The sequence below is a fragment of the Pimephales promelas genome, chromosome 21 (assembly GCF_988280905.1).
Source record: "Pimephales promelas chromosome 21, fPimPro1.hap1.1, whole genome shotgun sequence".
Lineage (NCBI taxonomy): Eukaryota > Metazoa > Chordata > Actinopteri > Cypriniformes > Leuciscidae > Pimephales > Pimephales promelas.
Genome location: NC_142789.1, coordinates 11,385,743 through 11,400,546, shown reverse-complemented (window position 1 = coordinate 11,400,546; position 14,804 = coordinate 11,385,743). Strand labels below are relative to the sequence as shown.

At 37.5% G+C, this 14,804-nt stretch overlaps 1 protein-coding gene across 2 annotated transcripts; it reads left to right on the top strand.

Moving 5' to 3' along the window:
• Positions 1-630: 630 nt before the first annotated feature.
• Positions 631-14,285, top strand: misp (mitotic spindle positioning). Of its 2 annotated transcripts, none has more exons than XM_039655694.2 (5): positions 631-729; positions 2,897-5,267; positions 5,933-6,174; positions 12,446-12,484; positions 12,562-14,285. In XM_039655694.2, exons 2-5 carry the CDS (start codon positions 3,035-3,037, stop codon positions 12,646-12,648), a joined length of 2,601 nt encoding a protein of 866 aa, XP_039511628.2. In that variant the 5' UTR covers positions 631-729; positions 2,897-3,034; the 3' UTR covers positions 12,649-14,285. The 2 variants fall into 2 exon arrangements, with proteins under 2 accessions (XP_039511628.2, XP_039511627.2); XM_039655693.2 differs by lacking the exon at positions 631-729 and adding an exon at positions 1,501-1,657.
• Positions 14,286-14,804: the final 519 nt, after the last annotated feature.

Genomic DNA, 14,804 nt, shown 5'->3' with positions numbered 1-14,804 from the left:
TAAAAACTGGTATTACACCTGACATTTCTGTCTCCCTCAGTTCTGAAATGAGTTTTTAGTTTAAAATGGTGTCATGTAAACGGACCCTGCCATGCTTGACATTCCCAAGTTTATGGTTCTTATCCACTAGGTGTCAGGATTTGAATTTTTCAATTCCCAGAAACTTCTGTGCACAAAGGTGAAAGGACTCAGTAATAGATTTTTTTTTTTTTTTTTTACATGACTAGTTAAAAAGTTACTAGGGATGACTTTGCTTGGCCATAAAGTCTGGAATGTATATGAGTGTCATGCTCTTTATTTTACACTCATCTATCTGCTCTGACTCAAGTGTTTTCCTCAACTCACTGCACAGCTCAAATAACAGCTTCAGCTTTAATTTTAATTGCACTGTTGTTGTCATCCTCACTACAGTCCATAAGGATACATCATAGTTAAGAATGTATATTAATTTATTCAGGCCCGTTAAACATCTCTAATTTTAACCATCAGATGGTTGTGTACAGATGGATCAGTAATAAGCTTTTATATTAATCTGCCAGGTGCCTATTCTTCCTCAAAACCCATTCCACAATCTATCAGTCTGTTGCACCCTTTCAGTCTGGGTGTGGGGTGTGTCTATGCTTGCAAATATGATATATTAGCTGAACTTTGTCAAGTCAGTGCAGTAAAGACAGATGTGCCTCCTTCATGTGACACTACAGGCTCTGATTCCTCTTCTGATGTCAGAGGGTGAGTGTTGGCCATTTTTTCTTTGGCTAAAACGTTTTTTGAAAGTCTTGTTACGTTAGAATAAATAGCTCATCTTATTTCTACATTTGAAAGGTGTGAGATCATTTGTAAGAGAGACAGGAAATATAAGATGCCTAACTCATTTGTAAACAGTAAATTAAAAGAGTACAACTTGTAGCTGAACATGCCGTTTTTCTAAAAGACAAAAGTACTTATTTCAATATTATAATTGAGATGGCGGGAATTGTGGGATTTTTTTAGGGGGCGGGAATGTTTTCACTTTCAGCCATTTTATTGTCACTGTATGCTAAAGGTTGATCAGGTTGAATATGGTTATCTTACAATTATTTTTTTATAGAGTACTTCGATTGCATCTGTCTGAAAGAAAATAAAAGAGCAGCTTCATGTGCTTTTTATGTTGAGTCCATTCCACTGAACATCTATCAAAACATGGCTGTTCTGTTATCAGTGGTTGTTAAAATATGGGTCACCATCATGAAATTGCATTTGTATCTGGAAATGAAGCTGTAATCTAGTGGGTACATTTAAAACAATATGAATAATAATAAAAAGCTTGTATTAGGACTCCCTGTAACATGACATTCTATGCTTTGGTCAACACACTGTAAAGCTACAGTGCATTTTCTGCACATTTTGGGACACCCCTCAAACAGTATGAGCCAATCAGCATAGGCAGAGCTGCGGTTTCCTGGAAATCAGTTTATCAGTGGTTCACAGTTCACAATGTCACACATGGGCACCCACTTGCGGTAAGCAAAACTCCCTTACAACTACGTAAGCTTGTTCAGAGTAGACAGTCTTATCTATTGTTTTGATGCAGTAACTCAGAACAGAAAATGTTTTTCCCGCAATGCTAAATTATTTTATATAAAATATAGAATATTACAAATCTCTTCAATAACTTGAGGTGAGTGACAGCTTTTTATCACCATCCAACATGTATCACTATCACCGTCTGAGGATGTATATATTTTCCAATACTTTTTTCATCAGAAGTTATTAGACCCAAATTAGACTAAATCATCAGAAATTATTATACAAATGTAGTTTTTATATTTTTATTAAAAATGTACTAATTTTATTATTAAACATCATAAAATGTATAGCTTTTCAATAACCCATTGATTGCATTTTTATTATTTAATATGTAATTTCATACTACAGACAGGTGTCATAATACAAAGTAGAAGATGGGTCTTTTTATACTGTAAAAAAGGCAAACAGAAACATTGTTTTTTAGCTGAATTGTAGGCTGAGTTGATGAAACTATATCAATTTACCATGATTGTACTATAGTAAGGAAATTATATATATATATATATATATATATATATGTGTGTAAATCAAGGAAATGCATTGTATAACAGTTATGTCAGTTGTAGTTATAGTTTAAAAAAAAAAAAACTATTAAAGTTGACCATAGTAACCGTTTCCACTTAAATAACAGTTATTATAAAACTGTGATAGCTTGAAATTAGCCATCAACATAAAGAAATTAAACCAAATTTTACAAAATACCACAGTTAAAACATGGTTACTCTGCAAGAACTATTGTGTCTTTTCACAAGGGGCAAGTGTATTGAAAGTGAAAGTGTATTATCTCCCTCTATGCATTTTTAACAGTTTTACATTTACATTTTTACATTTATTAATTTAGCTGAAGCGTTTTTAACAAAGTGACTTACAATTGCTATATATGTCAGAGGTCGCATGCCTCTGGAGCAACTAGGGGTTAAGTGTCTTTCTCAGGGACACATTGGTGTCTCGTAGTGGATTCGAACCCGGGTCTCTCACACCAAAGGCATGTGTCTTATCCACTGCACCATCACCACCCAGAAAGTCATGGACAGAATGACAGAAAGTCCTTATTTTAAATTATAATGACTTTCTGTTTAATGTAATGAGTGTAAAATTTTTCATAAAAGTTCTAAATGTACATTGTAAATGTTTTCAACTCATTAGACACAACTTGCTAAACCTTTTAAGCTAAGACATCTTAAACCATGCATGTTACACATCTGGAGATTCTTAGTCACTTTTACTTACACACTACACACAATATGAGTCAAACATCTGATACTCTCCACACGCTAACAGTAGTAAATCTGTTTTCTTTCGTTTTTTTTTTTTTCTTTTTGTTACCCAGAGACGGGCTTCAACTGTGACGGTCAACCTATATGATTCATCCACAAACCCCTCAGTAGAGGAGCAGGCTGTGATTCATTCCCAACCTTCTCTGAGAACTCTACTTCCCAGGCCTGCCTCAAACCATCCACCAGTCCCCATGACCAGCAGCCCAAAGCGTTGGGTAATAAAGCCCTTCTCCCCTAAGCTAGAGCAGTCGGATTTGCGCTCCATATTGAGCCCTACTGGTCAACCACAGTCACTAGAGAACACATGGAGTAGCAGTGAGGATGGTGACTCTCTCAGGTTCAGTTTGGAAAGCGTAACAGTAACAGGCATGCAGCCCACTGTGAAGGGATCATCTGGCAGTGGTAAAAGCACCCCAGACATGATGGTCAAGGCTCAACAAGTGTCTGTGTCTGAGAATGGAAGTGACAGTGAGGACTGGATTGCCAGTACCCCAAGCAACCCCGGCAGCCCTGGAACTGCCAGCAGCACAGGCTCACATGTTGGGTTCTATTCCTTCGTAGATGACCCAGCAAGCCCAGAAGCAGAGATGAATGAAGTCTACATGATTTCTCCAAAAAGACAGGCCAAACTGAATACCTTGAAGGAGAAGAGCACGTTTAAACTGCAGGCGTACACAGAGGAAAAGAGACCCGGAAGGCTATTCGAAGAAACTAACGGAGATGACCTTTACAGAGTGATGGATGCCTCCACAGTGAGTGAAGAGGAGGAAAATCAAGATCGAATTGAGATCATCCGGAATCAGGCACCCAAGAATAGCCCTGCCCTTAAAGAGCAGTGGAGTGCCTTGGAAAATCTGCACCTCAGTAACATGCCACAAAGACTCCTAGATGGGTTTAGTCTACGCTACAAACCAGTGAGTGAAAAGACCGAACAGGCCAGGGTTGAGCCTGGCACCATAGACAATGAGCAAATTGATTTCAATGCAGCACGAAAGCAGTTTTTAATGATGGAAAGATCAAAACAGAACCCCTTCCTACAGAGCCCTCAGCAGCTCCCTTACTCCCCTAAATTGCGAGGACAATCTCTATCCTCAACAGCCAACATCTTCACTCCAAAACAAGTAAGCAAAGAGAACAGCCTAGAGGAAAAGAAGATCCCATTATCAACACAACAAGAGGCAGAAGTAAAGACTGTAACTGTGACTGAGGCTCCAGAAGATGTGAGTGGTTCCATATATGATGTTGATTCTGGTCTTGGTGACCAAAGTGAAGGCTACACCAATAATTGGAGCGTTTTGAACGAACCTTCCATTTCAGAGATGGAAAGTAGCTTGACAGATGAGACTCCCATTCAAAGGGAAATCAGAATTTCCCAACAACGTGAAGAGAGTCTAAGGCGATCCAGGGGTATCTTGCGCTCAGACAATTCAGAGATGGTGGAGATTAGGACAAAGCCAATTCTGACCATGTCGTCTTCACAGGTGAAAGCTGCAAAAGCCAAAGAAACAAACAGAGTGAGTTTCCTTATTCAGAGAGAGCTTGAACTTGAGAAACAGAGACATAACTCACAGCGTGTTTCAAGTCACCACATTCGAGAGAACCAAGTACAGGACAAGAAGTCATTTGCTTCACAACCCAATGAAATTCTAATCACATCTATGAGGACAAGTTTAAGAGAAAGTCCCTCAAATGATGTAGAGCAAATAACAGTCTCTGAAAATGATATGTGGATTACAGAGCAACCTGTACTAGTAGATGAAGGTGACATCTTAGATCCAAAGGAGGTTCTTTCGCCTTGCTGTCCTCATCGACATCCTGATGAATCCATGGTTCAAAGAAACACTGACAGCAGCACTTTTGGAAACCAAGCCCAAATGAGTGCATATTCTGGGGAAAACAACCATTCTGAAGTAAGGGTATACAAAGAAAATGGTGTTGACAGCCAAACTAATAAACTCATTACAGAAAAAGAGCCACCCTGGATTGCAGAAAACGACAACAGAATGTTAGGAAAGAACAGATTATACTCTCCAAAAATTCCGTCCCCACTGGATCCCACAAAAAATAGTTGGTACACTCCTAAAAGGAGATCTCACCTTGAGCACACCAACTGGAGCCCCAAAATGCAGAATGCCCCAGACAGCATCCGCCAGGAAATTGAAGAGGACCTCAGGCGTGAACAAGAGCTCCAAGATCTGAGAGACTCTTTCTCAGTACTCACCTCAGCACCCAAGGCTTCAGTGCTTACTTCCTCTGAACCCAGGTCTCCATTATATAGTAGTGAGGAAACTGTATTCTCACCACAAACTCCACATGGGGACATAGCAGAAGTGGATTCTGTAATTCCAGAAAAGAAGTCTGATCGTGGTTACCCTTATTCCTGGAGTCTGGACACTTTCTCTGTCTCTCGATTATCCATGGCAGGTAAAACTGTTCAGTCTCACTGCACTCAATACATGGCAAACATAAACATAACAAATGGGCAAAGGGGGACTGCATATAGGCACTATTGTCTGTTGTCTTATTATTCTCGACAATGTTTGGGGGAAATGTGTTTCATAACTTTCTTCTTTATAGCTAACTGATTAACTTAAGTGTTAAATGTTTATGGATGTCAGCAGCACCAAGGAATGAAAAAGAATTACCAACTTAGTTTCTGAACTTTGGACATGACATGGCATTCTGCTTCACTGAAAAATGATTAATCATTTACTTTATGGATGTAAATGCACATTTCAAATTAAAGACTGTTTTTCAGACAATCCAATGCACACATGCTATTGTCTTGTTTTCGAATATAATTTGTGCTGGTGCTTGGCCCTCTACCTATAAACCATGGATTCATGTCAGGCCAAGGTTACACTTATCAGTACAGAATCTGTAGTCCACAATGAAATTGAGAGTAGATTTCAACAGATATATAGTATGTGTTTAGATGTAATTATTTAAAAAATGCTCCATGGAAAACATGAAGCAGTATTCAAAAATTGTAACTGTAATCCAGAGAAAAGGAATTGGGAAACGAATGACTTGTTTAAGATGGTGAATGAATCATAATCATAATCTCTTGCTTTGCTTTATCTCTCCAGATAAAAGTCTACAGTTGTCCTCACAACGACCCAGTTCCAGACTGCCCTCAATGTCAATTATGACACCCCAGCCATGGGGAAGCCAAAAACCTATGTCCCCAACTGTTTCCCGAGCAACCCCCATCAAGCCCTTGAGCACACTTGCCGATGTGTCATCACCTGTCTCCCAGAAAGGTCTGACTGAGACACTGCTAAAGGACTTTGAGGACAGACGTGTCAAACTGAAGCTGGAAGAAAGTGCAGTAAGTGAACTCAATCTGCTGAATTTCTCATTTACCATGTTTCTTTCAGGAAACAGTTTGATGTCACAAAGCAAATTAAATAGCCCTTAAAGGGATAGTTCATCCAAAAAAAAAAAAAGTGCCATCATTTAATCATCTAATGTGGATAGTTCACCCAAAAATGAAATTCATGAAAATTATGTCATTAATGACTTACCCTCATGTCGTTCCAAGCCCGCAGACCTCCGTTCATCTTCGGAACACAGTTTAAGATATTTTGGATTTAGCTATTTTAGATATTTTGGCGAGCTTTCTGTTCCTCCATTGAAAATGTATGTACCTTATACTGTCTTTGTCCATAAAGGCAATACAGACATCATCAAAGTAGTCCGTGTGACATGAGTAGGTTAGTTCGAATTTTTTGAAGCATCGGAAATACTTTTTGGTCCAAACATAGCAAAAACAACGACTTTATTTAGCATTGTATTCTCTTCCGGTTCTGTTGTCATTGCTCATTCACGATTCCAATGACGCTTCTGACATGTTATCTTGTGCGCCCGAGCTTCGTTTACAGTCTCATACAGTCTCACGCGCGCTGTATTCAAGCTTTTCTACATTGTTTGTATTTTGGTATTGCAATATTTTTTAAAAATGGTTCGTAAGTGTGCATGTCGCGGATGTCCTAATCGTCCTAATTGGGCGCGCAAGATAATACGTCAGCAGCGTCATTGGAATCATGAACGAGCAATGATAACAGAACCGGAAGAGAATACAATGCTGAATAAAGTCGTTGTTTTTGCGATGTTTGGACCAAACATTATTTTCGATGCTTTAAAAAATTCGAACTAACCCACTCATGTCACATGGACTACTTTGATGATGTCTGTATTGCCTTTATGGACAAGGACAGTATAAGGTACATACATTTTCAATGGAGGAACAGAAAGCTCTCCGACTAAATCTAAAATACCTTAAAGAGCCCCTATCATGGATTTTTGAAAATGACTGTTCATATGATGTGGAATATAGCTCTAAGGGAATGAAAACATCCTGCAAAGATTTATATCTGAAAGTGCACCGTATATAAAGTTATTGTCTTTCAAAAGTGAGAGTCGACTCTGAGTCTATGAAATGAATTGTTTTTGAAACGAGTCATTAGCTGTTACATCGTGACGTAGAGAGGTCATTGGCCGCGCCCAGTTACTGCGCGCGCAGACGGAAGTGTAAACTTAAAGTCTACACATTCAAATACTTCATCATAGCATCATGTCGAGAAGACGCTGTGTTCTACAATGCAAAGATAGTTCAGCCACTTTGTTTTCATTTACCAGGGACGAGCATGTGAAGAATCTGTGGTTAGAGTTCATATTTGCAATGATACCACAACAGTATAGCCTGATTGTGTTCTCATTGTAATGACGAATCGTTCAAAAACATAAATGAATTCAAATGTGGATTCGCAAGCGGTTATTCCTGAAGGAGGGCTAATTTACTTACCCAGTGTATATGGATCAGCTTCCTCCTCCGAATCAAAACCTGTAAGTATTATTAATAATTGTTGCTTTTAGGGGTTTTGAACGGTTTTGTAGCGTCGGGTGCGAGGAGGGAAGGCGCAATAAGTATGTGTGTTTGTGTGCGCAAGTTACACTCAGCGCAGCTTCTAGGTCTCCAATGTGAAATGTTTGTCGCTGTTATTGGAGTTGTCATAATGAATAGAGCGTCTTGTAGTACTGCAGTGCTTTATCAATATGTTTATGCATTATGCTAACAAACAATAACTGACAGGGTCTGTCATCTGACCAATCACCGCCGATTAGCGTCACGCAAAGGAGTGGTTTGGAAAAATGAGTCGTTGTACGAATCATTTGGGAGTCGGTGAGCAAATTAGTTAAAAATAAATGCATATTATAAGACAAATAAAGTGTTTTTTTATCCTTGCCCGCATGTTAAACTGTTTTTGGGAACTCCTAAAACAAAAATAGGAACATTTCAAATGCTATGATAGGGGGTCTTTAAACTGTGTTCCGAAAATGAACTGAGGTCTCACAGGCTTGGAACGACATGAGGGTGAGTCATTAATGACATCATTTTCATTTTTGGGTGAACTAACCCAAGGTTTTTGATGAAAACATTCCAGGACATTTCTCCATAAAATGGACTTCACTGGGCACCAAACTGTTCAAGGTACAAATGAGAGTTTCAGTGCAGCTTCAAATGGCTTTGAACAATATCAGACGATGAATAAGGGTTTTATCTAGCGACACGATCGGTCATTTAAAAAAACAATAAAAAGCTTTAAATTTTATAAGCACAAATGCTCGCCTTGCTCTGTTCTGTGATGTGCATTCATGACTCTCCTGTTCAAAGTCCTCTTCAAACTCATTCAAAGTTCATCGAAATGAAAGAATCTTTTTTCAAGTCATTTCGTTCATTTCGTACGTTGAATGAACCAAATGATTTGAAAAAAGATTCGTTCATTTTGATGAACAAGTTCGAACAGGAGAGCCACAGACATCACAGAACAGAGCAAGGCAAGCATTTGTGTTTATAAAACAATGTTTTTTATTTATTTTTTTAAATGACCGATTGTTTCGCTAGATAAGACCCTTATTCATTGTCTGGTGTTGTTTAAAGCCCTTTGAAGCTGCACTGAAACTCTCATTTGGACTTTAAAGGAGTAGTTCACTTAAAAAAAAACTTTTGCTGATAATTTACTCACCCCCATGTCATCCAATTGTCATTCTTTCTTCAGTCGAAAAGAAATGAAGGTTTTTGATGAAAACATTCCAAGATTTTTCTCCATATAATGGACTTCAATGGGAACCAAACGGTTCAAAGTACAAAAGACAGTTTCAGTGCAACCTGTTCAAAGGTTCAAAATGAACCTTCGGTCTAATTACACATTGTTACCTACTCAACCGTTATCTGAGATTTGTTTTCATGATTGCCGAATGTAAATAGTTTTATCTCTAAAAACAGTTTAGCCTATAATGCTAGTATAACGCTAGTAGATAGGGCATAGAGTAATGACAAATAAAAATTGCTTGTAATTACCACTAACAAGGCTCAAAATAGCCCCACAGTAACACGGTAGCATAATAAGGGTCCCTACATTCAAACCGAAGCATTGAGAACTTTGTCAGTGTCCATACAGTTTAATAAGAAGATATTTTATACATACAGGGCCGGATTAACCATTGGGCCAACTGGGCACTTGCCCAGGGGCCCACGACATCTAAGGGGCCCTGGGCACCAGTGGCGGAGTGGAAATCGGGAGAGTCGGGAGTTTCCCCGGTGGGCCGGTAGTGTTTCGAGGCTGCGAGGAACGGTTTGATAAAACGGAGCGTATGTTTTTATGAAAAAAGACGACGATCACGTCACAGCTAAAGTGGCGTAGGTCGTAACGCGCTGAGCGCATGAATGAGCTTTTGATCCGCAGCGCTCGGACCCGAATTCAAATCCGCCTTTTGCCGAAGTCTCTTCTCCCTTTTCCCAACACATATGAGATGTAAAATGTTTAACCTAACATATGTCTCTAGCGTGTTATTTTCCCAACTAACTAAAATCGGAACCATGGCATGGCTTTTTGCGTTTATAAAACAGCACATGACTTTAAGAATAGGCATCAGTGCTGGGTGATTTAAAGAAAAGTATGCACTTTGCTCACACGATCAGGATGGTCTTTTCTCCTAAATACAAGCTCAAGGGTTTATTTCTTGCAAGTGAAGAAATAAGGACAAAAGTATTTAAATTTTCCTATATTATAGTGTAATGTAGACTAAAATATACTTTTGAAATATTTTATATATTTTAAATTTTTATTTATATAGTACATTTATAGGCTATATGGATTTTACGACATTATAATAATTATATAAATCATTATTACATTATTATACTAATTGTTTGGGATCCTAAAACTCCATTGATAATGTAATTTAGACTGAGACTCAACTAAAAAGATGTTTGAGCCCTGTTTATTGTCCTGGTACAAATCAATGCATTTTCTTTGTTCAACGAGCAGTTCATGGGTTGAAGCTCTTCATTTTGATCTCTCAAAGAGCACAAGATTGATGCATTTAACCTTAAAATTGACAACATTTTCTTGCGGGGGACCATGCCCCCAAACCCCCCTAGAGGAACAGTAAATCAGTAAAACTATAAATGCTAGCCTATATTAAGGGTCCACCCAACGTAGTTTTACAAATTCCAATAGGAAAGAACAAACATTTATGAACTTTACTCCAGCATAGTTCAACAAAGTTAAAGGATTAGTTCACTTTTGAAAAAACTTTTGCTGATAATTTACTCACCCCCATGTCATCCAAGATGTCCATGTCTTTCTTTCCTCAGTCGAAAAGAAATTTAGGTTTTTGATGAAAACATTCCAGGATTTTTCTCCATATAATGGACTTCAATGGGAACCGGATGGTTCAAGGTCCAAAAGACAGTTAATAACAGTTTCAGATGCAGCTTCAAATGTCTTTAAACGACACCAGACAATGAATAAGGGTCTTATCATGCGAAACGATCGGTTATTTCAAAGCTTATTCCAAAAATGTAACTTTTCTAAGGACAAATGCTAGCCTTACTCTATTCTGTGAGGCGCGTTTGCAACGTCACGTAATACGTAATTACGTTCAAAAGGTCACGGGCGACGTAGCCGGAAGTACAGAGTCAGAGTGTTTACAAGTTGAACGCATAGGTTGAACGTGCAAACTAACTCAAACGCCGTTTACAAAAAAGGAAAGGTAAACAACGATGTCGGACGATTTTGATTCTGTACTTCCGGCTACGTCGCCCGTGACCTTTTGAACGTAATTACGTATTACGTGACGTTGCAAACGCGCCTCACAGAATAGAGTAAGGCTAGCATTTGTCCTTAGAAAAGTTACATTTTTGGAATAAGCTTTGAAATAACCGATCGTTTCGCATGATAAGACCCTTATTCATCGTCTGGTGTCGTTTAAAGACATTTGAAGCTGCATCTGAAACAGTTATTAACTGTCTTTTGGACCTTGAACCATCCGGTTCCCATTGAAGTCCATTATATGGAGAAAAATCCTGGAATGTTTTCATCAAAAACCTAAATTTCTTTTCGACTGAGGAAAGAAAGACATGGACATCTTGGATGACATGGGGGTGAGTAAATTATCAGCAAAAGTTTTTTCAAAAGTGAACTAATCCTTTAATTAGTAAAACTGTAAATGCCATATTAAAATGTCCTTGGACAAAATATACATTTGGCCTGCTTAAGAGGGGGCCTACAAGACATTGTGCCCAGGGGCCTCTGAACTCTTAATCCGGCCCTGTATACAGTCAACTTCGCAAAAACAGGAAAATGCCATCTTTGCAAAATGTGATGTGAATGTGAGATGTGAATAAGGTGATAAGGTGAGCGCGAACAGTAGTCTACATGTACATATTGAAGAGAAGAAAATGGTTCGTGTTTGTGTTTCTTCCGGAAACAACGGACCATATGAGATTCTGCACAGTTCAGCGCACTTGGATCGGCGTTCGCAGATCGACTGGTAGAGACTATTTTTCAAAGATGTCTTCTTCCTGTATTCGCGAAGTTGACTGTATGTATAAAATATCTTCTTATTAAACTGTATGGACACTGACAAAGTTCTCAATGCTTCGGTTTGAATGTAGGGACCCTTATTATGCTACCGTGTTACTGTGGGGCTATTTTGAGCCTTGTTAGTGGTAATAACAAGCGATTTTTATTTGTCATTACTCTATGCCCTATCTACTAGCGTTTTACTACTAGCATTATAGGCTAAACTGTTTTTAGAGATAAAACTATTTACATTCGGCAATCATGAAAACAAATCTCAGATAACGGTTGACTAGGTAACAATGTGTAATTAGACCAAAGGTTCATTTTGCACCGGAGTTCTCCTTTAAACGATTTCAGATGATGAATAAGGGTCTTATCAAGCAAAACTATTGCTCGTTTTTTTAAAATGAACTACTCCTTTAAGGCCTTCAGAAGTGAAGCGATGTGTTTGTGTCAGAAAAATACCCATATTTAAACCTTCATCGACTAAAATAACTAGCTTTTGTCATGTACCCCTAGGATGGCTTGAGAGTAAATAATGGGGTAATTTTCATTTTTGGGTGAACTATCCCTTTAATGTCATTTCAAATCCCAAATAATGTAAAAGTAATGAATCATTGAATAATATAATACATTTATTAAAAATACATATATACAATAGATACAGTTTTAACAATGAGACATTTAATGTTTCTCTTTATAAATGTTTCTCTCCTCGTTCTTTCTCAGTACGCTGGGATCCAACCTGTTGATGCCGTAAACAACGAGGTGAGATGAGCTTTTCTATGTCAAGTGCCCTCTGATAAAGAGTTTGATCATGTTGTGTAACAGTGGTTTCTCCGCAGGTTGTAGAGGCCACCCGTGTAACAAGACATAAAAACCAACGAGCCCTGCAGTGGGAGGCGGGCATGTACGCCAACCAGGAGAGCTAATGAATCATCATCGACACACCTGAAATCATCTTCAGACAAAGATGACTTAATAATGGACTAGTATGCACTTCCAGACACACTACTTGCGCCACCTCACAATATAAAGTCAGTGAACGTGAAACACGGATGGGCACCTCATTCACAGTTTTGCTGGCTGTTTAGAATCAACTGGCATGGTGGAAATAGAGTTGGTGTGGAGAGCATCTTGCCTGCTTGGGGTGAATTGTATGCATTCACTTCTACAGAGAAGCTCACGCAAATTCAACAATGAAAACTGTCTTTATCTCTTTCTCCGCCCAGTAGATTAACAGTAACATTTAACTATCATCCTTTATTCTTATAAAAATACACATTTATAAAAATGAAAATAAAACATCAAACTAGTGCAGATTATTCAATGACCTTCATCAGTGCTTAAATTGACAGGTCAGCTTGCTTTTTATATGAGGAATAAAACAAATGCAGAAAAGTATAATTACAGAGCCAGGTTCTTAAGTAATGAAGTGGTCTCCGTTTTGAAATAATGTTGAATCTTGCTTTTTACTGAAAAATGTAAATTATTAATAGAATATTCATTTTGTATTGAATTTTGAGGATTCAAAAAGTTGCTCTGGAGTTTATTGCAGTATTGTATATGTGATATTGAGAATTGTCTATCTACTTAAAGATTATACATTGTAAGTTATGTCGTCATCACTAGTATTGAAACAAAGAGTTTTGTTTCAATAATAGTCTGGATTATCAAAATTAACTTAATAGGTGTATTCTGTAATCTAATAATAAAAATAATGATAATACACTAATATTCAAAATATTTAATACAATGCTTGATTTTAGTAGAGATGTTTCATATAGTCAAAAATATGTATTACATTTTTGTAGAATATAAGATTTGCTACAAGATTCAAGAGCCTGGAGAGTGATTCCCAAACAATGGTGCTGAAAAAAATAAAAATAAAAAACAAAAAAAAATCTAATTGATATTAATTTCATGATTTTTTTATCACCTCTCACTTTTAAGAAAATCAAACATTATGGAAAAGGATAGGAAATAGCGCTTTGTACATCTGCTGAGTCAGTTTTACAATCACAGTATTATTTTTTTATTATTTCCTTTTTTTTCAACATAAATAATGACTGACTTTATAAGTATATGCTGAATGTTTGGTGTTTATGAAGGTGTACTTGAGCCTTATTAATTTGTTGGGACACTTAAGACAAAAAAAGGTTGGAAAACACTAGTCTAGTAATTGTGGGGGAAAAAAGTTAGATTAAAAAAAAAAACAATCAAATTATACATCTATAATCAGCCAAGAGTAAGAGCAAAACAACTGATTGCCTCGACTTGTTTGCCAACTACTCCTATGTAAACAAGTTCCACCAACATTCTCCGACTAATTTTGCAGTCAAAATCTGAAAAAAAAAAAAATGTTATATATATTTTCTTCACATGGTTTTAGGCTCCAGTCCATCTAATGAATACATGTGCAATATTTCTGTTAAATTCATTCAAGTTAAATGTGGTGGTTCTGTTGTTGTTGTTGTTTTTGCTTCTTTGAATGCCAGCACATGTATGACTATGGCACTACAGCGCCCCCTAGTGAATAAACTCTATTAACATGATTTTTCTAAATGCTTGCAACGCAATTTGCTTAATTGTTTGGTAATTCAATGGCAATGCCATAAATATGTCTACACAACAGCAGAACAGATTAAATAAAGCCACAGACGCTAGACAAGACTCAAAACCACCTCTGAACGAACCCTGATATCACACTTTGTGTTTTTATGCTCTCTGAGGTGAAATTGAGGGAATCTCGTGGTAACAGTAGATGCATTTACAAGCAGCAACAAGTTTCCTTTTAAAATCACTTTCACTTTAATTACACAGCTTCTATCCTGATTTAAACTAAGTTCAATGCCAAGCGGGGCTTTCCACGCTTTCACATCTATTAAAATCCATTTCCAGTGGATAAAATCCTGTGAGTACATTGTGAGATTGTTTTTATGTATATTAACATCAATTTTCATATTAGCCTGTGCTAGCTAGTATTGTGTAATCAGTGAGATGACATATTTTATTTAGCATTTATCATTTTGATTTAGAAGATGATCAATCTTAATCTTTGGGTCTTGTAAAGACAACATAGGCCAAC